This window comes from Panthera tigris, chromosome A3 (assembly GCF_018350195.1).
Source record: "Panthera tigris isolate Pti1 chromosome A3, P.tigris_Pti1_mat1.1, whole genome shotgun sequence".
Lineage (NCBI taxonomy): Eukaryota > Metazoa > Chordata > Mammalia > Carnivora > Felidae > Panthera > Panthera tigris.
In genome coordinates, this window is record NC_056662.1 from 9,923,909 (window position 1) to 9,948,502 (window position 24,594).

General features: G+C 48.6%; 1 protein-coding gene across 3 annotated transcripts in view; it reads left to right on the top strand.

Moving 5' to 3' along the window:
• The first annotated feature begins 1,658 nt into the window (after window positions 1–1,658).
• Window positions 1,659–24,594, top strand: part of ZFP64 (ZFP64 zinc finger protein) — an 88,423-nt gene continuing 65,487 nt past the window's right edge. For 2 of the 3 annotated variants that reach the window (XM_042980135.1, XM_042980132.1), the window contains exons 1-4: window positions 1,659–2,150; window positions 5,658–5,897; window positions 20,777–20,938; window positions 22,001–22,063. In XM_042980135.1, the coding sequence (XP_042836069.1) occupies window positions 2,105–2,150; window positions 5,658–5,897; window positions 20,777–20,938; window positions 22,001–22,063 (511 nt within the window). In that variant the 5' untranslated portion in view covers window positions 1,659–2,104. The remainder of the gene's footprint in view (window positions 2,151–5,657; window positions 5,898–20,776; window positions 20,939–22,000; window positions 22,064–24,594) is intronic. The other variant, XM_042980134.1, reaches the window with a different exon arrangement.

The following is a 24,594-nucleotide window of genomic DNA, read 5'->3' on the forward strand; positions in this document are numbered from 1 at the left end:
TTTGGCCCTGGATGACAGAAAGCATTCAGTCCTGGGAAAAGAGTCCAGACAGAGGGTGGTACAGATGCAGAGGCCCTGGGGCAACAGCAGGATGGCAGAAGGCACTGGCCTGAGCAAAGCAAGAGGGGAGTGGTAAGGCGCGCAGAGGGCGGGGATTGGCCAATTCGCATCCAGCTCATTCCTGCCTCAGGGCTCTTGCTCCCCTCCACCACCTACCACCTACAGATCTTCCCTGCTCTCAGTGTGATTATTAGCTACTCAGAGAGGCCTTCCTTGACCATTCCTGCAGCCATTATCGCAGCCTTGTTTTATGTCTCCTGAGACTTTATCGCTGTTACGAAATCACACTGCTGATAGGACTATATTTAGTGTTGGCTCAATCACTAGCCACTCGCCAAGTTCCATTAGAGAGGTACCAAATCATCTGGATCACCCTCGTACCTCCAGGGATGAGCACAGTGCCTGGCACATTGCAACACACAGAAAGAATTGGAGGAATGAACAAATCCTTAAAGGAAGCAGCAGGGAAAGTTCCATTAGTTATACAGTCATATTTACTGAGAAGCTACTATGTGCCAGGCCCTAGGCCAAGTCGCTGGGGATAAATATAGCAGTGAAGCAAAGAGATATTTTTTTTTAATCCCACTTTCTTGGGAGCTTCTGAATGTGTAAGGGGGAACAGGTAATACACAAGTAAATTATCTATCTCCTAGATCCACGGATCCATGGATGGATAGATACACTACAGAAACATAACGCCAACTGTAATAAGTTCTGAGAAGAAAGAAAAGGCAGACCAGAGAGAGACAGGGAGCAGTCGGGTGAGGGAAGAGGAAGCTTCAATATTAGAATGGGCTAGCCAATGGGGTGCCTGGGTGGCTCAGTGGATTGAGCGTCCGACTTCAGCTCAGGTCGGGATCTCACAGCTCCTGAGTTCGAGCCCCGCATGGGGTTCTATCCTGACAGCTCAGAGCCTGGAGCCTGCTTCCCATTCTGTGTCTCCCTCTCCCTCTGCCCCTCCCCCACCCACACACACTCTCTTTCAAAAAGTAAATAAACATTAAAACATTTTTAAATAGAATGGGTTAGCCAAGACTGGCCTCCCCAAGAACGTGAATTTGAATCAAGACCCGAAGAGAGTAGGGAGTGGCAGGTGGATAAGGAGAGACCGGTAGCACAGGAGACTTGAGGCTGGTGAGCGGTTTGCCGCTGAAGCCCGAGGGAAGTAGGGGACGAGGTCCACCGAGCGGGCACCGGTCAGGGAGGGCTGCGTCCACCAACGACTGGGACTTCACTTGGAAACTTGGAAATGCTTGTTCTCGGACCTCCCACCAGACTTCACTGAATCAGAAACTCTGGGGTGGACCCCGCAGCCGGCGTTCTAGGAGGGGCCCGCCAGGTGACAGTGCGCGATAAAGTGCGCAGAACCCGCGGGGTGGGCGTTCGAGCCCAGTTGTTACTCTTACGATCCACGTGATCACGGTCCTCGGTATTTCACTAGCTGGGCAGGGGACCCGCCCAGCGCTTCGCTGATTTGCCGGGCGCTGACGCTCAGCTGGGGTTTCTCCCCAGCCCGCCGCGCCCCGCGCACCCACCCCCCAACCGCAGCCTGACGCGGTCCCCTCTGCAAAGCGCCCCCCGTGATCCGGGAGCGACGCCCAGGGCGGCAGGTGCAAAAGCGACCGAGCCGGGGAGGCCAGACTCCTCGGCCAAGACCGCAGGGGTTCGGGCCGGGCGGCGGCGGCCGGGGGTGGGGGCGCGTCCCTCGCCGCCCGCGGTCGCCCAACCCGCCGGGACGCTGGTGCGCGGTCCAGATCCCGGGGGATTCCGCGCTCCCAGGCCGCGCGGCCCGGGCGTCGGGATTGGCCCGCAGCTTCCCCCGGGAGCCGCTGATGCAAAGCCAGGCTGGGGCGGCCGGGCCCGGCCAGCGCCCTCTAGGCAGCGGAAGTGGAGCTTGCTTTACATCCGTCCTCCCCGCCTGGCGGAGTTGGGAGAAGGAAGGCTGGGGGGTGTGGAAAAATAAAAGGAAAAGTGCTTGCACCATGTAGATCAGCGCCCCCCACCCTGGCACCCCGGCCGGCCGGGGACCTCCCAGTCTGCGGCCATGAACGCGACCAGCGAGGGCGAGAGCTTCCCGGGCTCGGTGCAAAGTAAGTGCTTTTCCGGGCGCAGTGCGCGCTCCGGGGCCCAGTGCGCGCTCCGGGGCCCGGGCCCAAGCACGTCTGCGACGCAGCGAGCAGGCCCGGGGCCCCGAAATCGGGGTGACGGCCCGGAGCCGGCGTCTCGGGCACCGCGGCGGGCGCGCCGGGCAGGGGGCGCCGGAGTGGGCTTGGGATGGGGGCACCCAAGCCAGGGGAAGGCGGGGGGCGCTCTCCAGCCTGGCGAGACCCCTTGCAAAGGGACGGTGGGGGAGGGCACGCCGTTCAGACAATCGCCACCCCCTCGGGGTATTCCCCGCCCCCCTCCGGGCGGAGTTTGGGGGGTTTGGGGGGTAACTGCGATTACGCTGATGGGAAAACTTCTGCCTTGGCGGCTCAAAAATCATTGAAGTCTGGGGATCCGAGGGTTGCATGAGGTCTGGCGGGCTGGGCTGGCCGCGGCACTGCAAAGCCTTTTACGCATGAAAGGTGGAGATCTGAATGGGGAATGGGGCGGTGGTCGCTTTCTTTGAGTTTGGGATTCATTTGAATTTGCCTGACGAGGACAGCAGCCTGATTCACGTCCCTCATTTCTCCCGCTGCATTGTTTCCCAAAGTGGGGTCCGGAGCCTGAGCGCCAACCAGCCACCTGGGAGCGCGAGCGCTTATTTTTAAAAAAAAGAGAAAAGAAAAAAAAGCTCCCTGGGCCCCACCCATGAGATGGGGGACGTGGGGGAGGGGATCCTTGGCCTTACCCCGAACGATTCGGACGCACACAGCCTAGAGAACCCACCTCTGGCACAGGGGGTTGCAGATACCGGGCGCATAGTAAGCGCTTCTCTTAGCTGTTTTGAAGACATTGCCTCCCAAACTTGGCTGGGTATTCCTTGCATAACTTGTGAAAAGCCCTGATTTCTCTAAACGCCAGCCCCTTCTGCGCCCACCTCCATTATGACTCAGTATCTCCAAAGTGGGGCTCAGATGTGTCCATGTTCAACACCCCCCCACACACACACCCCCAGATTTTTCTGATAGGAGACAGATTTGGAGTACGGAATGAAGATAAAGGGATTCTTTCTGGTTGCTGTTAAAAGCTTGTGCCCGTGCCCAGTGTTTTTTATCTGGTCTGTTAATTCTCACTACAAATGCAGGAGGTTAGGTATATTTTATCAGTCCCAAGTTTTCAGAGGGGGATACCCTCCCATTCAAATGGGGTAGCTTAGTGCACCACCAGACTCCTGCCGGGGGACGGAGACCCTGTGCTGGCCTTTTACAAGCACGATCTCGGTTAATCCTTGGCACCTTCCTCTGCAACAGAAACTTCCCATTTTACAGACGAGAGAGACGAAGCCCGAGTCACTGTAAATCGTAGTGTCTGAATTCTAAGGAAGTCTCGGTCATGACCTGTACACTTGGCCACATCCTGGAGCCATTCTTATTAAGACCCTTCCATACTGGGTATCAGTCTTGTTCGGTCATTAAGGAATCCTCATCGATGCAAATCACTTCATTTCCTGGTTCCTGTTTCCCTGTTAGTCTCATGGGCACCTCAGCGACAGGGAGGCAGTGTTCCAGAGGAATAGAAAAGGCTTCGTTTCTTCCATCCATCGACTTTGATGTACTTAAGTGCACACGGCACTCTGCAAGACGGCTTATACAACGTGGCAACACAGGGGTGCCTGGGTGGCTCAGTCGGTTGGGTGTCCAGATCTCGACTTCAGCTCAGGTCTTGATCTCACGATTTGTGAGTTCGAGCCCCACATCGGGCTCTGCACGGACAGCGTGGAGCCTGCTTGGGATTCTCTGCTCTCCCACTCTCTCTTCCCCTCTGCCGTTTATGTGCTCTCTTTCTCTCTCTTTCAAAATAAATAAATAAACCTAAAAAAAGTAAAATAAAATTAAAAAAGTGACAGCACAGCCCAGCACCGGTGTCTTTAGCAAGTCGGCCAAATTGTATTTCCACACAGAGGTTACTTGCCTTTGCTCAACTTGGGGGAAAAGGGAACCTAATGGAAATATTTATAAATTTTCAGAAAGTTATGATGCATATATACCAACCACATATGCACAAAGGTAGTTTTCATAGGATTTAGACTTGAGGAAAATTAGAAATAATATAAAGACCTTGTAAGTACTGAGGTTATGATGCATGGATAACATATGATCGTGTGCTATTAAATAATAAGATTTATAAAAACTTTAGTGATCTAGCCATAACGCTTATGTGATGTTATGTGGGGAAAAGACCGATTTAACAGTACATTATGATCTTAATTTTTAAGCGTTAATGAATGGAAGAAAATGTTTTGTAATGTTCATGGTACCCAGAGGTGGAAAGATTGTGAGTGATTTTCCTTCTGCTTCTTCTCTTCCCAATTTTCTGTGATTAACATGAGTTTCCTTATGATGAGGCAAAGAAAATTTGAAAAATAAAAATAAAGGTAGTCCTATTAGAGACTCATTCATTGATTGTGTATCTTTTTTATATGTTTTTAACTTTTATTTATTCTGAGAGAGAGAGAGAGAGAGAGTGCATGCGTGTGTGCTCACACAAGCAGGGGAGGGGTGGAGAGAGGATCCCGAGCAGGCTTCACCCCATCAGCACAGAGTCAGACACAGGGCTTGAACCCACGAACCTGTGAGATCATGACCCAAGCCGAAGTCTGATGCTTAACTGTCTGAGCCAGGCAGGTACCTGATTGTATTTATTTAGCAAACATTTACATAGCACTTTCTTATACAGTGCCAGATATTGTGGGAAGTGCTTTGCAAATGTTAACACGGTGTTAACTTTTGGTATCATTATGGTTAACTTTTGGTATCATTATGGACTGTTGAGAAACAGTACCCCTATCAGTTAGGAGTGAATTTTGGCTACAGGTAACAAACTGAACTATCCCAGCCTAATGAAAAGTCTGGGATTGGTTGATTCAGGGGATCAGTGAAGTAAGGATGAGCATCTGTAGGGACTTTAGCATTTCCCTTATAGTAACAACATGGCTGCAGAAGCTCCTCGCGTCACATCCGCATGCAAGTCCAGAAGAGCAGGGGACCAGTGCCAACCATGTCTAATCCCTTTTTATCACGAAAGCCAGATTTTCCCAGAAGTTCCCAAGTATGTAAGGGACCAAGATTATTTAGACTAGTAGTTCTCCTGGATGGGAGCGGGAGGATTGTCCAAGCGGAGGGGTTGGTTTTCCTAACGACTGGGAAGTACAACTACCTTTTGTTGGGATAGGACTAGCTCCTGGTCCTTCAGAGGGCAAGCAGCCCTGCACACCAAAGAACTTTCTTGCGTAAAATGCCACCGGTGTCCCCACGGGCAACGGCCCAAAGGTGTCAAGGAGCCGGAAGTTGGGTCTGGGAACGCTGCTGCTGGCTGGGACAAAAGAAGGGAGCAGAACGGACATCGCGCCAACAACTGGCCCTCGCTGCCGCGAGTCTGGTCGGTGTTGCGATTTGAAGCTGTTTGGAATTGACCGCTTAATTAATCTGTGACTTTGCCTTTGTCCCATGGAGTTCCAGGTGGCACAACGGTGCTGGTGGAACTTACTCCGGACATCCACATCTGCGGCATCTGCAAGCAGCAGTTTAACAACCTGGATGCCTTTGTGGCTCATAAGCAGAGCGGCTGCCCGCTGACCGGCTCGTCCGGGGCCGCCCCCAGCACGGTCCAGTTTGTGTCTGAAGAAACCGTGCCTGCCGCCCAGACTCAGGCCACCACCAGGACCATCACCTCCGAGACCCAGACGATCACAGGTACGGCCGGGGGGACGGGAGAGGCGTCCTGCTTATGTCCCAGGCACCTCCGTGGAACTCATTGAAAACGTGGATTCCCGGGGTCCACCCCGTGGGGTTGTGGATTCTTTTTCTTTTTTCTTTAATGTTTATTTATTTTTAATTTTGAGAGAGGGAGAGCATGAGAGGAGCACAGAGACGGGGAGACACAGAACCCGACGCGGGGCTCGAACTCATGACCCGAGCCACAGTTGGACGCTTAACCGACCGAGCCACCCGGGCACCCCACGGATTCACTCTTTTTAAACAAGCTCCACTGGGAAGCCAGCTGCCCAGCCAGGTTTGGGAACTGCTGGGTGAAAACGTCAAGCGTCAGCAGTTAGAGATGCTGTCACATGTTGAAACAGGCAAAAAACAGATTTCTGAAACAAAAACCTGTACATACTGAGGAAACAAAAATACTTGCAGGAAATACGTTGCATGGGAAAAAGGCAGTTGTTTTGGGTGGTGGGACTATGTGTGTCATCCCAGAATTTGCTTCATTTTTATAAAGGGACAAGCAACATAGGTTTGTTTTGAATCTACCAGCAGGCATTGACGTCCACCCTCCCCCGTGCTGCCTGCCAGAAAGATAGAAAAGTTGGTCCTAGTTCTTGGTTGTGTTCATTTACTCCACCAAAAATAAATTGCAGAGGCCCCCCCCGGGGGCTCCGTCAGTTAAGCAACCGACTCTTGGTCGCAGCTCAGGTCTTGATCTCAGGGTCGTGAGTTCAAGCCCCGCACTGGGCTCCACGCTGGGCTTGAAGCCCGCTTCGAAAAAATTGCAGATGGATCCAAAATTGAAATGGTTTCATTTCACAACGAAACCATCAAAGTTCTAGAGTAAATATATACACACACATACACACTCACATAAAAACACTCGTGCACAAACATATATCTCTACTTATACCTCTATAATCTGTCTCAAGGGACTAGACAGACAACTTTAAAAACATGAAGTCACCCATTATGAGGACACAGTACAAACACTGCTGGATCCTGTGGGGAAATAAAGAATGTAATTCCTTAGTTAAAAGCATTCAGGTTTTTAAATTCAAATCTGTGAGGCGCCTGGCTGGCTCAGTTGGCATAACATGCAACTCTTGATCTCGGGGCTGTGAATTTGAGCCCCACATTGGGTATAGAAATTACTTAAAAATAAAGACTTGAAAAATACTATATATATATATATATATATAAACAAAACATATACATATACATACATACACATACATGTATGTATGTATATGTGTGTATATGTATATACATACATATATACATATACATACACACATACGTATGTATATGTATGTATATGTATATATGTATATGTATATGTGTGTATATGTATACATGTACATATATACATATATACATATACACACATATATATACATATACACATATACATATATATGTGTATATGTATATATATGTATGTATATGTATATATGTATATATACATAGGGGTGCCTGAGTGGCTTATTCGGTGAAGTGCCCGATTCTTGGTTTCGGCTCAGGTCATGATCTCATGACTCCAAGAGTTCGAGCCCCGTTTTGGGCTCTGTGCTCATAGTGTGTAGCCTGCTTGGGATTCTCTCTCTGCCTCTCTCTCTCAAAATAAATACACTTAAATCCTCTAGCAAAAGGAAAAGAATCGTGTGTGTGGCTACAAATAAAGTTACAATTTTTCCAAAGTAAAAACAATGTATAAAATTAAAGACCCACAATTGGGGGCGGGGTGGGGGGGAAACTGCAGCATCGATGGCCAAGGCCTAATGTCCTTCGTATACAAAGAACTCCTAAAATCAGACGAGATCGGGCGCGTTCAGGGTGGTATGGCCGTAGACAGAACTCCTAAAATCAATAAAAGTAGAGAAAAAGAACCAAATGGAAAAGTCAGCAAAGGGCAACAGATGATATACGAAGGGCCACCAAACATGAAAGGATGTTCTGTCACCTTAGTCATTAAAGAAATGTAAGTGAAAAGACTTCGGACAGGAAACGGCTTCCATTTTCCAGGGATGTAAACTCATATAACCTGGGCAATTTTGTGATATCTTTTAAACTTAAAATCTTTCAAATTTTAAAATGTGCATTAACACATTTACCCAGTAAGTCTACTTCGCGGTATTTATCCCGTAAAATTTTATAAACCTATGTATCCTGTAAAATTTTATTCATTTACGGTATATACGGTCAAGAAAGTGGAACCTTTAGGGGTGCCTGGGTGGCTCAGTCAGTTGAACGTCTGACTGTGGATTTCGGCCCAGGTCACGATCTCGAGGTTCGTGAGTTCAAGCCCCGAGTCGGGCTCTACACCGACCATGCAGCCTGCTTGGGATCCTCTCTCTCCCTGCCCTTCCCATGTCTCTCTAAATAAAGAAATAAACATTAAAAGAAAGAAAGTGGAACCTTTGTATATATACATGTATACATCAAGAGACGATGAGATAAGTAGGCATCAGAGATTTGGACAACTGGACAATGAAGTATGACTTAGCCTTGAAAAGGGGAGCTAGATCTTTGTACGGACATAGATTCCCAGGGTAAGTGTAAAAAAAAAAAAAATACACATACATATGCATACATGCATAGTATTCAAGGCAGGCTTCTAGAAGAGGAATGAGGTAGGTAATGTTAATGATAGAAGCTGTACGTCAGGTGACGGGCACTGCTGGGGTGGGAGGGGGGACTGTGGTAGAGAACAAGCATAGAGAAAAACCATGTGCGACTCATCCAAAGGTACAGCTGCCCTTTGGATCCGGTCACTTAGATATTTGGGTTCTTCAGAGAGGCTGAAAAATATAAAATGTCCTACATTTTCAAACTTTGTTGGCCAAACAAAATACATCTATAAGCTTGACGGAGTCTGCAGGCTTCTTCTAGCCTTTCTCCGACACTGTTCAGCAGGTGGTTAGCCTGGAGCTGAGGAGTGGAGAGAACGTCTGACCGGGGGCGGGCCACCAACCTGCACCTTGCTGATTCTGTCCTGTGTTGGTGTTTCCATTTTTTTGGCAATAAGCAAAGTTTTGTGGTTGTCTTCTTAACGCATCCAGAAGAATGTTTCTGCTGAGTTTTTTTTTTCCCAAAGTGTATTTGTTTTTGAGTGAGAGAGAGTGAGCACGAGTGGGGGAGGGGGAGAGAGAGGGCAACAGAGGATCTGAAGTGGGTTCTACGCGGACAGCAGAGACCCGGATGCGGGGCTTGAACTTGTCACCTGCAAGATCATGACCTGAGCCGAAGGCCAACGCTTAACCGACTGAGCCACCCAGGTGCCCCTCTGCTGAGTTTTTAAAACGCTGAAATATAATGATCTGATCACTCACAAGCCTTAAGGGGGCAACCTTCTGATTTTACTGCTGGTCCAAGGGAAGCTGTAAGTGGGGAGGAGACACGGCCAGCGGCCACCACAAGTTCGGGACAGTCCCAGGACTTACACATTTTGGCCTTTACCCCAGCGGCCCTGTCCCCGTTCACTGTCCTCACAGTCAAACTCCCATCACCCCACACACTGGGTACGAAGCCTGTAGAACAATGCCTCGGGTTCAGGAGGCTTTTACTTGTGGCCATTGCCCCTTTCTGGGTTCTGAGCCTTTCCTCGGGCTGTTCCCCGGGCCTGAAATACTTTTCCTGCCTTTACCTGGCATGACCGTCCACACAGAGGATCTGGTTTCATCTCAGGACACCCCCTTCACTCTGGCGGCAGCCCAGCCGAAGTCCTCTGTTTTCCAATGAACCCCGTTTCCTTGCCTTGGCGGCTTCGTACCGTGTTGTTCCCTCTGCGTGGGACTCCTTCTTACGCAGACGTCAGAGCAGAGCTTAAAGGCATCTCCTCGGAGATCCCGTCTCGAACATCACACACACACGCTGTTCCCCCGAGCCAGGCCAGGTCCCTGTAATTAAATGAATATCTGGGGAACAAACTTCAGGTCTGTCCCGTCACTGAGCCATGGGCACCGTGAGGTCAAGGGCAGCACCCCTCCCGTCCACCACCGGATCCCCAGCACCAGCCTTTGCTCAGGGAATGACCAGCTGCCCCAGTCTCCCGTCCGTCGTGAGGCTGATCCCGCACCCACAAACCTGCTCCTTCTTGCGTCCTGTGTCTTTGCTCAAGGACGCTTACCCTTCCTTGGCATTTCTACTACCCTGCCATCCCTCACGCTGGCCATGCCTGGGTTGTGCCGGCCGCCCCATACGTTCAGGCTGGGCCTGGAGACCCCTGTGTGCCCAGCTCATGGCGCTGCAGGGAGCTCCGAGCTCCAGAGACAGACTGCCAGGCTTGCACCCCTGTCTGCCACCCACCAGCCCTAGACCGCGGGCAAGCTGCTCTCTTGCTCTCTGCTTAATATTCCTCGTGTGCAAAAAGAGGTTACGGTGACACCTAATGCTGTTAGGTAATAGAATTAGGTGCCTAATACCTAGTAATCATTGTGTTATTGGAGGACTCTGTGATAATCCACATAAAGGGTCTGGGACGGAGTCATTGGGCTCAGTAAACCACCGCCGTTATGAACAGGTGGCGAATGGACGTGAGATCTGCAGTCTGTTAATCATTCCTGCTTCTGTGCCACACAACAACCGGAAGCCTGCCTTCTCCCCCCTTCTTCCACACTGTTTCGTTTGGTCTTCTGGGCCTGACTCCCCGAAAGCTTGGGCTTCCCTGTTCCATTTAGTGGCAGTTCCGAGACCCTCCCGTGGACCAGAGTCTCTGGGGAGCTTGTTAAAGATACCGATGCCCGGGCCCCACCTCCTGCAGCCGAGTCTCTGGGGCCGAGGCTCAGGCATCTGTATTTTTAACAAGCTCCTAAGGGATTCCACGTCTCGGCCAAGTTGGAGAGTCCCTCGCTGCTCGAGGCCACGGTCTGACCCCCGGCAGGCAGATTTCTCCAGATATTCTCACGCAGACACTGTCCAAACTTGTTTGTGCCTCCCAGTCGTTGACTAAAGCCAAACCTTGCCGGATCGCTCAACTCATCTCCGTCCCTTCTCTGTCCAATAATATAGTTGAATCTAAAAGAGAATCCTAGTAGTAGGTGGATGTAAAGTAAACTTGATTCTCTGCCTGCTTCGAAAGCTGCCTTTTGTCTGGCGTTTGGCTAAAGAACTTTTCTACAGGTGCAGTAATAGTAGATATTGATGCTGGTGAAAAAAATAGTGAGCAGCCCACATACATTTTCTAAGATTCTAAAAATCACGGGGCTTAGGAGTTAGGCTCCTGAGTTGGAATCCCGGCCGTGACCATGGCAAATTATAGGAGCTCCTGGTGTCTTGTTTTCGAAGTGGGGATAAGAATAGATAGAAAGGCCACAGGGTTTGATGGTTAAAGAGTCTGGGTCCGATTGCCTTGAGTTCGATTCCCAGCCGCCCCCACCTGCGGTCAGGTAACCTTGGGCAGGTAACAGGATCTCAGTGTCTGTTTCCCCAGCTATATAACATGCCGGTACTCACCTCAGAGGGCTCTAGCCAGGCCTCCCCCATGGAAGATGCTTAGAGCTGTCAGTGTTAGCCCCTCGTACTTAACCACATCCGAGGGCTGTGAAAATGCAATGAAACAGCACAGAAAATGCGGCTGCAGGGCCCGGCCCATGACAAGCCCCCAGCCAAGAGTAGTTGAATCGATCTCTTGACCCAGAAGGATCTTTCTTTCTCTCCCCTTCTAGTTAATTCCTACCCTTTGGGTCCCACGCTAAAGGTCACCTCCACCTAGAAGCTCTCCGTGATTTCTCACTCCCCACACCCCCGAGGTTACGTGTTTTACCGCTTCCCCACCCGGCACTTATTTATCTCGCTTGTGATTCACTAGCAATTTGGGGATAAGCAGTCTTTAGTTAGCTGGAGAAGTGGGTTCAGATGCTGTCACAGGGCAGGTGGAGACGGTGAATTCAGGAGCAGATATGCCACGATGGGGAGTGGGAGGGCCTGGGGACCACCAGCTGGGAAAGGAAAGCTTCCTGATAGCCAGGAACCGGCACCAGCTTCCTCTTGGTATGACTAGGAGGTGGGCTGGCTCTACCAGGCAGGCTGTGCTGGTCCCCTGTCCTCTGTTCTCCTGGGAAACAGTTCCCAGAAGGCCAGCATGAGCTGGGCCGCTCTGGGACCATGGTGGGACAGGACCACAACTAGACCGCTCCCTCCTGAGACGCCAGATACCCGACATCCCCTCCCCCACGCATGGGGGTGACAGCTGCTTCTCTGCCTATTACAGGTGAGCCTTTTCTCCTCCTCAGTCTTAACTAAGATACCAAATCCTAGGCTTTTCCCCACTTTCTGACGGCTTGCAGGCCGGCTTCCTCAGGCCTCCCCAAACCTCACTTAACATGAGCCCCAAACCAGTTAGAAGTCCTTTGTAGCCACCGGTTACTGAGATGCCCCGTGGCTCTCGTGGAATGACTCTTTCCTGCCGCAATGAGTGACAGACTTACTCAGCCACAGGCATGTCCCTAGTGTCTCTGGCCAGAGGACATTGATACAGGGAAGGTCCAGCCCACCTAGCTGGTTTTGGAAGCCTTGAAAGAGAATCTGAAGGCTCAGTTTGGCCCGTGGGCCCCCAATCAGTGGTTTAATTTCTTGTTTACTGGATTGTAGATCTCCCTGCCCGCAGGGACCTAATCGTCTTGCTTTCCTGCCCCCTCAGCACCAGACCTGGCACACCGGAGACCCTCAATAAAACAGTTCTGGAAGGGACACGGGAAAGGGCAGCTGTAGGATTAGATTAATGTGCGTGTAGCATGTGACTTGGTGTCTGCCCCATCCTGAGGGTCCAGGGAGGGCAGTCCCGTGAGACTGTTGTGCAGCAGACGTGGGAGCCGAGATAATGGAGATGCCTGCCCCTGGAGAATTCCAAGCCCACGGGGGAGGAGAATTTAGTTGCAAGACATACAAAACCAGCCGTCGGTGACAAGTCTGGCCTTGTGCAAAGAGTTAATGGAGTAGATTGGTCCCAGTGGGGAAAGCCAAGGGGGGGAAATGAGATCAAATGTATAATAGTCCTTGAAAGACTCACTGGCCTTTGGGAGGAAGATGGTGGGAAGGGGGTATTTCCTAATGGTGCTTTAGATGTCGAGAAGCTCCAGGCAGTATCTGGTAACAGTGGCTGGAGTGACAAAGAGTGTATGTGCAAGGAACCATGCTTCAGCTCTGGCCTTTATTCCAAAGGAACCGGGGAGCCATTGAAGGTTGTTGAGCAGGTGAGCGGTTTAGTAAGATAAACTATATAATGATTTGCTGGAAGAATCCGATAATAATAGAGCCAATTCTTATGTGAGTGCTTATTCACCATGTCTTTTCTAAGCACTGCATATGAGCCATAAATTAGATGCGAAGAATGATTAATCCCCATGTTACCAATAACCAGCTAAGGCACAAAGGGGTTAAATAGCTGTCCAAGTTGACAGAGCCAGAAAGTAGCAAATCCAAGCCACCTGGCTAGAGAATCTGTGCACTTGACCACTTACACACCAGCCCTTAGAACACCCTCATGACAGTGTTTCTCAAACGTGTCTGTGCCTCAGAAGCCCCTGAAACTTCGGTGAAACGTGGAAATATCCAGATCCCCTTTCCCTGGCAGTAACATCTCCGTGGCTCTGAAAGGGCCCTGGGAATTTGAACCAGCCGATGAAGGCTTGTTTTAATTTTTTTTTTTTTTAACGTTTATTTATTTTTGAGACAGAGAGAGGCAGAGCATGAACGGGGGAGGGTCAGAGAGAGAGGGAGACACAGAATCTGAAACAGGCTCCGGGCTCTGAGCTGTCAGCACAGAGCCCGACGTGGGGCTCGAACCCACGGACCGCGAGATCGTGACCTGAGCCGAAGTCGGATGCTTAACCGACTGAGCCACCCAGGCGCCCCGAAGGCTTGTTTTAAAGAACTACTGAATTGCACCTGCGTTTTACAGAGATCCCCCAGATCTGTCTATTCCCAGATAGATCCCAAGATCCCAAGAAGCTATCTGCATGACTGCCCCCAGGTTTTATGCCTTTTTTCCCCCCACAAAAGGAAAGTTCACACCAGACTGCGGGATCTTAGTCCCAATTCCTACCTTCCGGGCGAGCGGGTCTGGTTGGCTCAGCTCCTGGAGGTATCTGCTGCTGGACCAATCAGCTGCCGCAGAGGAGACGGGGCGGTGTCAGGCTGGGACCTCACGTCGGACATGCGTGAAAACCCTTTGGAGGGGCATGAGTGGCCTTTTTTCTTAGGAGATGAATTCTGAGTTTGCATTTGGTTCCAGAACCCTAAATGTCAATCGTACGCGTGGACAACATTGGAAGAAACAGAAAAGTACAATCGATTTGAATATATGACAATGTAACGATATCCTTAATCTGTAAAGCTCATGTACAAGTCAATAAGAAAAAAGTGAAATGCAATAGAAAAAAAAACAAAAGAAAAAATAGCATGAACAGGGAGTTCACTACAGAAGGTACAGGGATGGATTAAAAAAAAAAATGTCAAAAGGAATTCATCCTCACCAGTTGTTTGAAAAAAATGTGGGTTAACTAAAATGATCTCATTTTGTTCTGTCAAATAGCTGATGTGCTAGCAAAAGTGAAGGGGAGAATGTAAATTGATTTAGATTTGCAGAAAGGATCTTACAATCATGTATCACCAAGGAACACGGTGACCATACCACTCTGACCAATCCTGCAACTTAGAGGAATGTATCCAAAGTATCCAGAGGTCAGTTAAAAATCTGGGGTGGGGGTGCCTGGGTGGCGTAGTCCGTTGGGTGACTGACTTTGGTTTAGGCGGTGATACCACGGTTGGTGAGTTCGAGCCCCTCGTCGGGCTCTGTGCTGACAGCTCACAGCCTGGAACCTGCTTCGGATTCTGTGTCTCCCTCTCTCTCTGCCCTTCCCCTGCTCGTGCTCTGTCTCTCAAAAGTAAATAAACATGAAAAAAATTTTTTTTAATTTGGGGTAGGTGTTATTTATACAAATAAATACCCAGAAGCCAACTCAGTGTTAAAAACAGGGGAATGGATGATATAGCTCAACCAAAATGAAGGAATAGAATGTAGCCATTTGAAATTGTGATGTAGGTGAATGATAGCCTGACCAACAGCTTCAAATGGTGACATTTTTTAACAAAAGGGGACTGTAAATGATTCAAGCCATGATCCCAGTTTTACACGTTTGAAATCTACATACAAAGAATGTGTTAGCCATTAGGTATCATTAATTCACAAATATTTTTTGAGCCCCTGCCCTTTGCCAAGTTCTGTGTTAGTTGCTGGGAGACAGAGATGGAGAGGACAAGCGTGACCTCGGGTGTCTCATCCAACCAGAGGGAGGGGAGGACCACGATTAGATAATTTCCCAAGTAATTTTTTTTTAATTTTTTTTTTTTAACGTTTATTTATTTTTGAGACAGAGAGAGACACAGAGCACGAGCAGGGGAGGGGCAGAGAGAGAGGGAGACACAGAATCCGAAACAGGCTCCAGGCTCCGAGCTGTCAGCACAGAGCCCGACGCAGGGCTCGAACTCACGGACCACGAGATCACGACCTGAGCCGAAGTCGGACGCTTAACCGACCGAGCCACCCAGGCGCCCCCCAAGTAATTATTTTATCACAGTAGAGATTAGTGCTTTAGAGAAAAAAATACAGAATGTAATGAGCACATAATGCACGCGTATATATTGCCATGTTGACGGCCTTGGGCAGTTTTTATTTTCTTCTCTCTGATTTTTCTGTATCCCTAGATTTTCTACAGTTAATGTTTACTTTTATTTAAAAAAAAAAAAAAAAACAACAGGGGTGCCTGGGTGGCTCAGTGGCTTAAGCGTTTGACTTCGTCTCAGGTCCTGATCTCACAGTTTGTGAGTTCGAGCCCCACGTCGGGCTCTGTGCTGATAGTGCAGAGCCTGCTTGAGATTTTCTGTCTCCCTCTCTCTCTTTCCCTTCCCCACTTGCAGTCTCTCTCTCTTTCTCTGTCTCTCTCTCTCTCAAAAGTAATTAATTAATTTTTAAAAATGCAGGGGCTCCTGGGTGGCTCAGTCGGTTAAGCGTCCGACTTCGGCTCAGGTCATGATCTCACAGTTCGTGAGTTCGAGCCCCGCGTCGGGCTTGGTGCTGACAGCTCGGAGCCTGGAGCCTGCTTCGGATTCTGGGTCTTCCTCTCTCTCTGCCCCTCCCCTGCTCACGCTCTGTCTCTCAAAAATAAATAAACATTTAAAAAAATTTAATAAAAATAAAAGAGATAAAAAAGGGGAGTCTTTAAAAATTGAAGGAGAGGGGCGCCTGGGTGGCTCAGTCGGTTGGGCGTCCGACTTTGGCTCAGGTCATGATCTCCTGGTTCGTGAGTTCAAGCCCCGCGTCGGGCTCTGTGCTGACAGCTCAGAGCCTGGAGCCTGTTTCAGAGTCTGTGTCTCCCTCTCTCTCTGACCCTCCCCCCTCTCTGTCTCTCCCTGTCTCAAAAATAAATAAACGTTAAAAAAATTTTTTTAAATAAAAATTGAAGGAGAGACGGGAGAAGCCAGAAGCGCTGGAGGATGTGAACGATGCCGTCAGATATCCGAAGGGCCGAAGGGCCGTTATGCAGAAAAGGAGCTCCCGCTGGTCCACGTGAGCCCAGCAGGTTAAGACACTGAGGGGCGTGACCTCCGAGACATTTGGCTTCTGTAACACTCGTCTAACAGTCTTATATTTTAAGCAGCCTCATAACCGAGTAACCCAACACCCACGGTGCTCTGGCCACAAACCGGGACTTAACTACAACAGACGGGCTCTCGGGTGCACGCCTGGACACCCAGAAAGCCGGGGAAATCCCCCAGGGACAAGAAACAAGACCGAAAGCCCAAAGCAGGTGTGTGAGGCCGTGAGCTGCCGCAGGGTGTGGGGGCAGGGGGTGGATCTCACTGAACGTGGGACTTGACTTTCATAGCCAAGCCAGAGGAGGAGGTGGCGAGGCCCTGAACCGCTTGCAAAAGCCTCGGGTCAGTGGGACTGTTCACACCCCCTCAACGCCTGGGTCACATCACACACAGACACCTAAAGGGGCCTGAGGCCGCCCCCCAGTGACCAAGGCCACTTGAAGCCTTCCCCTGGGTATCTGTAGTCCCTGCTATTCCCAGGGCCTCCTAGAAAGAAGCCAGAGGGGACGGCGGGGACGGGGGACCCTTTCTAAAGCCAGCCCAGAGGCTCCAGCAAGATTGGTAACCAGAGACCCCAGTGCTCCTTTCTCGCGAGTTGAATTCCAGGCACCTGCAACACGCACTATGAACAGTTACGTGCTTCCGTGTTCTGAAATGTCACCTTCTCCCCGAAGCCCTCACAGATCCCCCTACTTGAGACTGCACGGCCCCCCAGCACTCCCTGGACCCCTTCTCTGTGTATCTTCCTCCATAGCGTTTAGCTATATATCTGTATTAGCTATATGGCGTGTGGGTAAGTTACTGCCTGCACCAACTAGAGTGTGGGCTCCATGAAGGCAGGGATTTTTTTCTGAGTGCGGGGAGGGGCGGAGAAAGAAGGAGAGAGAAAATCCCAAGCAGGCTCTATGCTATCCGCGCAGAGCCCGACACGCGGCTTGATCTCACGAACTGGGAGGTGAGGACCTAGGCCAAAATCAAGAGTCGGACGCTCGGCTGACTGAGTCACCCAGGCACGAAGGCAGGGACTTTTGTCCCTTTGGCTCACTGATGTGTTTCTAGTGCCTAGAACGGTGTCTGGCCCGCAGTAGGTGCTTAATAAACGAGGGACGCCTCGGTGGCTCAGTTAAACAACTCTCACTCTCTCTCAAAATAAACAAACATTTAAAGAAATATTTGCTCTGGGGAGCCTGGGTGGCCCAGTCAGTTAAGCGTCGGACTTCAGCTCAGGTCACGATCTCGCAGCTGTTGAGTTCAAGCCCCGTGTCGGGCTCTGGGCTCACAGCTCGGAGCCTGGAGCCTGCTTCGGATTCTGGGTCTCCCTCTCTCTCTGCCCCTCCCCCACTCATGCTGTCTCTGTCTCTCAAAAATTAATAAACATTAAAAAAAATTTTTTTAATATTTGCTGAGTAAGTCCATGAAAAATGACAACAGCGGTAGCAGTTTTCCATGCGTGATTTCTACTCTTCACAATAGCTCTAGGAGGTAGGAATAGAAATTGTACCCATTCTCCAGGTGAGGAAACTGAGGCTCAAGGAGATAAGACTTAAGAGCCCAAGCTCTTGAGCAAACCCTTTCTGGTCTTGGACGCAGCTACTTTGGGATGACTCACTCATTATGTGTCATTAGACCCACCCCAAAATGACCCCTGCAGCTGGGTGCCTGGCTCCCTTTGTTTCCTGCTGCCTCCCCCAGGACACCAAAAGCACAGGCAATTTGTCTATTTTGCCTAAAGGCGGAAATAGACAAATGGAAATCCATCAAACTTCTGTGCATCAGAGGAAACAAGGCTGAAAAGACAACCTTGAGGTGCCTGGGTGGCTCAGTCCGTTAAGCAACTGACTCTTGATTTCGGCTCGGGTCACGATCTCACGCGTGATTCGTGAGATCGAGCCCCACATCGGGCTCTGCGCTGACCGTGCAGAGCCTGCTTGGGATTTTCTCTCTCCTTCTCTTGCTGCCCCTTGCCCCCCCTCAAAATAAATAAATAAACATGTTTTTTTAAAAAGGCAACCAAGGGGCTCCTGGGTGGCTCAGTTGGTTAAGCGTCCAACTTCGGCTCAGGTCATGATCTCACAGCTCGTGGGTTCGAGCCCCGCGCCCAGCTCTGTGCTGACAGCTAGGAGCCTGGAGCCTGCTTCAGGTTCTGTGTCTCCCTCTCTCTCTCTCTCTCTACCCCTCCCCCCACTCACGCTCTCTCTCAAGACAAATATTAAAAAAAAAAAAAGTTTTTTTAAACCCCAAATGTCTTTGCGAGCCTGCAAACAGACTTGAGCACTGTTGAACACCTTGTTGTCACTCAGCAGAAGGGTGTGCATTTGGGGGGACTACGTATATCGAGCTTCGTTGTTTAAACATCTCCCAAGATGTCGCATGATGAATCGGGTTGAAGATGAAAAGTAACCGTGTACGCAGAAATACCTGCAAAGAGTAGCAGGTCGTTGGAGGAACAACACAGTTCTTGCCGTTCTTGCAAAGCAACAACCAGGAGAGATGAACTCCCTCAGTTAGACAAAGCTGCGTTAAGTGTTACTGAGGCGCATGGAGAGTGTTCTCAAACTCGACCACGCATCAGAACGACCTGGGTGGCTTGTTAGGACACAGGTTGCTGGGTTTCTGAGTCCGTGGGCTGGGGCGGGACCGGAGGATCGGCCTTGGTAGCAAGCTCGGCCGTGGGCCCAGGGCTGCTGGCCGAGGACCACGCTTTGAGAACTGAGCAGAGCGCTGGAAGCAAAATCCCACGGCGTAAATGAAACGTTCCAACAAGAGGCAAGTGTGGTTGGTACCTGCATCCAAGGGACTCGGCGTGCAGACAGGATATCGGTTTGTCAGAATCTTTTGGCCAGCTTTAAACAAAAGCCACTCAACTTCCGGGGCAACCGGGTGGCTCCGTCGGTGGAGCCTCCGACTTCGGCTCAGGTCACGATCTCGCGGTTCGTGGGTTCGAGCCCCGCGTCAGGCTCTGTGCCGACAGCTCGGAGCCTGGAGCCTGCTTGGGATTCTGTGTGTGTGTGTGTGTGTGTGTGTGTGTGTGTGTCTGGTCCTCTTCCGCTCATGCTCTGTCTCTCTCTGTCTCTCAAAAATAAATAGTAAAAATTTTTTAAAAAGCCACTCAACTCGCCGTGCATATTGCAGTTGAAACCGTGAAACCATTTACTTGCATAGCAAGTGCTGCTGGAACCCAGGCGTTCTTGGGCTTCATGCTGTCCTTGCCAAAGGTCCTTAAGAGGTGGAGATAAGAAGCCTGGGTTTCCTCAAACGTCCAAAGAAATCGAAAATAATTCATTCCATACGTTCACGGTTTCGCCATCGTTAGGACCTCTCAGCCTGAAAAATACACCCAACGAACAGACCTGCCACTGGTCATATTGACTCTTCCTCTGAAACCAAGTCTCCATGTAACAAATTATGTGTCATAAAGGAAGAAAATATTTCCAAACCCAAAACCATAACTGTAGTTAATGAAGTAGTCACAAAAGTTTTTATAAGCAGGAAAAGAAACTTGAGACTGCCTGTTTTATTCTTTATAATAATAAAAACAAAGATCAAGATGATGAAGATGTTTGGTTTCTTTTTTTCCCTTGAAAACTTCAGTAAGAATACAAGGAGTTTTTGATTTTTGTTTTGTTTTTTGGGTTTTTTGTTTTTTTTTTTTTTTTTTTGGTTTTTGTCTGTCTGTTTGTTCGTTTTTGGAATACTTGAGTTTTTAGAGAGTATTTGTAGTTTGGGTCAGAATTCCTTTGATCAGTTCCTCTCCAATTGCTTGTTAGGATTTTGCGATAAAACTTATGAAGGTACCAAGTGCATTTGGCCAGAGATAATAGAAAGCTTGCCTGGTATAAATGATAGGCACATTTCTTGTTTATTTAATAAGTCTAGATTTGGATAGTCTCAGAGTTCTGGCTCAACATCAGATTTCCTTGCTCTTTCCTCATGGTCATAGAATGGCTGCCACAGATCCAGGCATCACATCCTTACTCCAGCACATCCCAAGACAGAAAATGGGACAACCAGGACAGTAAGAATGAGCTTTCCTCGACTGCCTCTTTTTTTATTTTTAAATCAGGAAGAAAATCTCTTCCAGAAGCCCCTCAACAGATGTTCTCTGGTGCCTCACTGGCTAGAAAAGGGTCACAGGATCCGTCCTAAACAGCAAAGGAAACTGGGAAAGCAATTTAACCTGTTCATTCTCTGTGGAGGAGGGTAGGCAAAGGGAAGAGCTGTCGGGTATTCATATGATGAGAGCTAACATCCATCGTATCTTTCAGTTTCAGCTCCGGAATTTGTGTTTGAACATGGCTATCAAACTTATCTGCCCACGGAAAGCAATGAAAACCAGACAGCCACTGTCATCTCTCTCCCTGCCAAGTCACGTGCCAAAAAGCCCACAGCCCCACCTGCTCAGAAAAGGCTTAACTGTTGCTATCCAGGTAAAGGCAGCCTTGGGTCCCGCTTGTGTAAAGGATGTGACATTCACGGATTCCAGGGCCCTCGGTGGTGAATCCCTGACAAGTGGACATAGACGTGCTCCAAAGCGCTTGGCTTAAAAATCAGAGCCCCATAGCATTTACATCATCGCATAGGACCTCTCTCTAGCTGTCCCTGGTTACTGTGCATGTGGACTCTAAACTTTTACAGCCATGGGCTTTGAAATGAAACTCGTGAGTATCCAGGGGACTGTGAATTTTTCTCCCTGTTTTGTAGCTTACAAAGACATCCAGAAAGATTGTTGTTTCCTTTAAAAATAAAGCGAAACTTTGTATTTGGGAATAATTTCAGACTTACAGAAAAGTTGCACAAATAGTACAAAAAAATGTACGTATGCCCTTCATCTGGATTTCCCAAATGTTAACATATTGTCTTTGCTCTGCATTCTTTCTGTATATAAATATTTTCCCCCAAAACCATTTTAGACTAAGTTACAGACATGATGTCCCTTTACCCCTAAATGACCACAATTTATGTTTCCTAGAACCAAGGAAATTCTTTTATATAACCACAGTACAATCATCAAAATCAGGAAATTAACATTCATACACACTATTATCAAACTACTGACCTTATTAAGATCTTACCAGTTTCTCAGTAACGTGAGAAATGAGAAGAAAAACATTTTCCCCTGGTTTAGAATCCAGATCATGATCCCCCATTGATTTGCGTTTTCGTCCGTCTTTAGTTTCCTTTAATCCTAAAGTTTTGTCTTCCATGGCCTTGATATTTTGCCAAGTACAGTTATTTTGTAAAATGCTCCTCGGTGTGGGTTTGCCTGATATTTCTTCACGATCAGATTGGAGCTCTGCAGTTCGGACAGGAAGCACAGAAGTGATACATGTCCTTCTCGGTGCGTCGTATCAGGAGGCACGTGATACCTGTTTATCCTGTGTACTGTGGGGTTAACTTTCATCACCTGGTTAAGGAAGTTTCTGCCAGCCGTCTCCACCCTTAAGTTACTATGTTCCCCTTTGTAATTAATCTTTTCTTGCCTTTATAAGGTTGCCAATTCAAGACTGCCTACGGCATGAAGGACATGGAACGTCATTTAAAAATTCACACTGGTAAGTAACATTTCTTCGGCTCGTACGCCCGGGACGTGTATTGTGTGCCAGGAGCCGGGGATCCAGACGAGTCAGACATGTGATAGGACACAGAACCTCACTGGTCATCACAGGAATACAAATACAAATTAAATAAAAATAAGATGCTATTTCCGCCCATGGTTTTGGCAGAAAATGTTTGAAGCAATAAAATCCAGTGCTGGAACAGATATGAGCAAGCTTAGCTAGTGGAAATGTGAACTGCATTTTTGATGATTAATCAGCCAGAATTAATTAAAATTTAAATGTACATATTCTTCTCATTTTGAGATGATCCTATAAATCTGCGTACGTGTGTGTGTGTGTGTGTGTGTGTGTGTGTGCATAACGACTGATAGAGAGGGAAGGATAGTAAATATTTTTATGTTTACGTCATATCACTGGACACAGGGTGTATGTGTGCTATTTTTGCCATTTTGAAGGTGAAATTGAATTCATAAATACTTTTTTTAAAAAAAGAGGGAAGGAAAGATTGATGGGGCACCTAGCTGGCTCAGTCGGTGGAGCATGTGACTTGTGACTCTTGATCTTGAGGTCGTGGGTTCGAGCCCCACGTTGGCGTAGAGATTACTTTAAAAACAAAGCAAAAGGAGAGGAAAAGAGTGATGCACGGAAAAAGAAAAACGTGATTATTTCTGGTGATTTTAATTTTCTTTAATATACATTTTTATGTCTCCCAGTTTTTCTGGATGGAGAAGGAACTGCATTTAGACTATTTTTAACAAAGTATTAGATACTCATAATTCAAATGATACAGTATGAACACAGAAAGTGTCAATGTGTGTAAGACAGGGATACGCTGAAATGTAGCTGGGGCGTCCCTAATTGCCCCAAGTCTGCCATTTAGCCTCAGCCTTTGGAAGATGAAATATCCAGCAGTTATTTCTGAAATTTGTTGGCCACGGCCAATGATTGCCTTGTTGCAGTGGGGTCATCGTCATGTTCTCCCCAACCTCACGGTGTCACATCATTTGGATTTTTTTTTTTTTTAACGTTTATTTATTTTTGAGACAGAGAGAGACAGAGCATGAACGGGGGAGGGGCAGAGAGAGAGGGAGACACAGAATCAGAAGCAGGTTCCAGGCTCTGAGCCATCAGCCCAGAGCCCGACGCGGGGCTCGAACCCACGGACCGCGAGATCGTGACCTGAGCTGAAGTCGGACGCTTAACCGACCGAGCCACCCAGGCGCCCCACATCATTTGGATTTATTCCAATTAGTGGAATGTTAAGCTATTAAGTCTCAAGAATTGGTAAGCCTTCTCGAGGTAACAAACAGTGGATCTCTCCGTGTGGGTTTGATGTGAACGTCATCAGTCAAGCCTGTTCATCATCGCCAGAGTGAAGTGCTGTCATCATTAATGATGATTGAGGAAGCACTATAAATACTTACGTGAAGCAATGACCTTGAGTCTTCTGCAGGTCCGTAGGGAAAACCTGAGGCACGCGGTTAGCTAAGCCTAGGTTTGTAGGATAGTTTCTAGGTGACTGCAACATCTCCAATCGCATCTTCAAGTCGGAGAGTTGACGAGAAGGCGTCCTCACCTCAGGCACTTTGACAGAGGAGGGCGTGGCCAGGAGCAAGGACAGCAGGCTGTTCTCTGGCCGGAAACCATCCTTCTTCCCCAGCTTCCGGCACCTGTTCGGTGTGGCAGATACGGACGATGGCGACCACAGGAGCTAATCAGCAGCTGACAACCATGAGAAATTACTGTTCATGGACTTTTAAATTTGATGGCTAGCACTTGCAATCTCAAAATTATAATCTTTCACATCCTTTTTAAAAAATTTGTTTTAATGTTTATTTTTGAGAGAGAGAGAGAGAGAGAGGGTGCGAGTAGGGGAGGGGCAGAGAGAGAGGGAGACCCAGCATCCGAAGCAGGCTCCCGGCTGTGAGCTGTTAGCACAGAGCCCAAACGTGGGGCTCGAACCCACGAACCGCGAGATCATGACCTGAGCCGAAGTCAGAGGCTTAACCGACTGAGCCACCCAGGTACCCCTCTTTCATACCCTTTTAGATGTATTCTTAAACCCCAGATGTTTGCTGTAAGACAACAGTGATCGGCTCTGGCCGATGATTGATTTTAACAGTTGGCTACTTAGAATTTGGCCAAAAGTCACATTTAATACATAAAGTAAAAAGGGGAGATCCTGACTTCACCACCCACTTCCTTATCCCATATAGACCCAAAGTCACCAGTCTTAATAGTCTCCTGTGTCGTATTCTTAAATTTTGGCATCCCTGTACGGGGGCTAAAAACACACCAAATCTACTTTTCGCATCCTTTATGAAGTTAATATCATCCAAACCATCACTGCAAATTGCAGTGGAAAACACCATTCAATAGTGGTCATCTGTCCATAAAAGTAGTAGATGCCTACCTCACTGGTTTCAGTGGCCAGGTAGGGAATTGGTTCAATAATTTACGCTCCATCCATACAGTCAACTACGTCAGCTTTCAAAATTGTGTTGTGGCTATTTAATGATGTGACG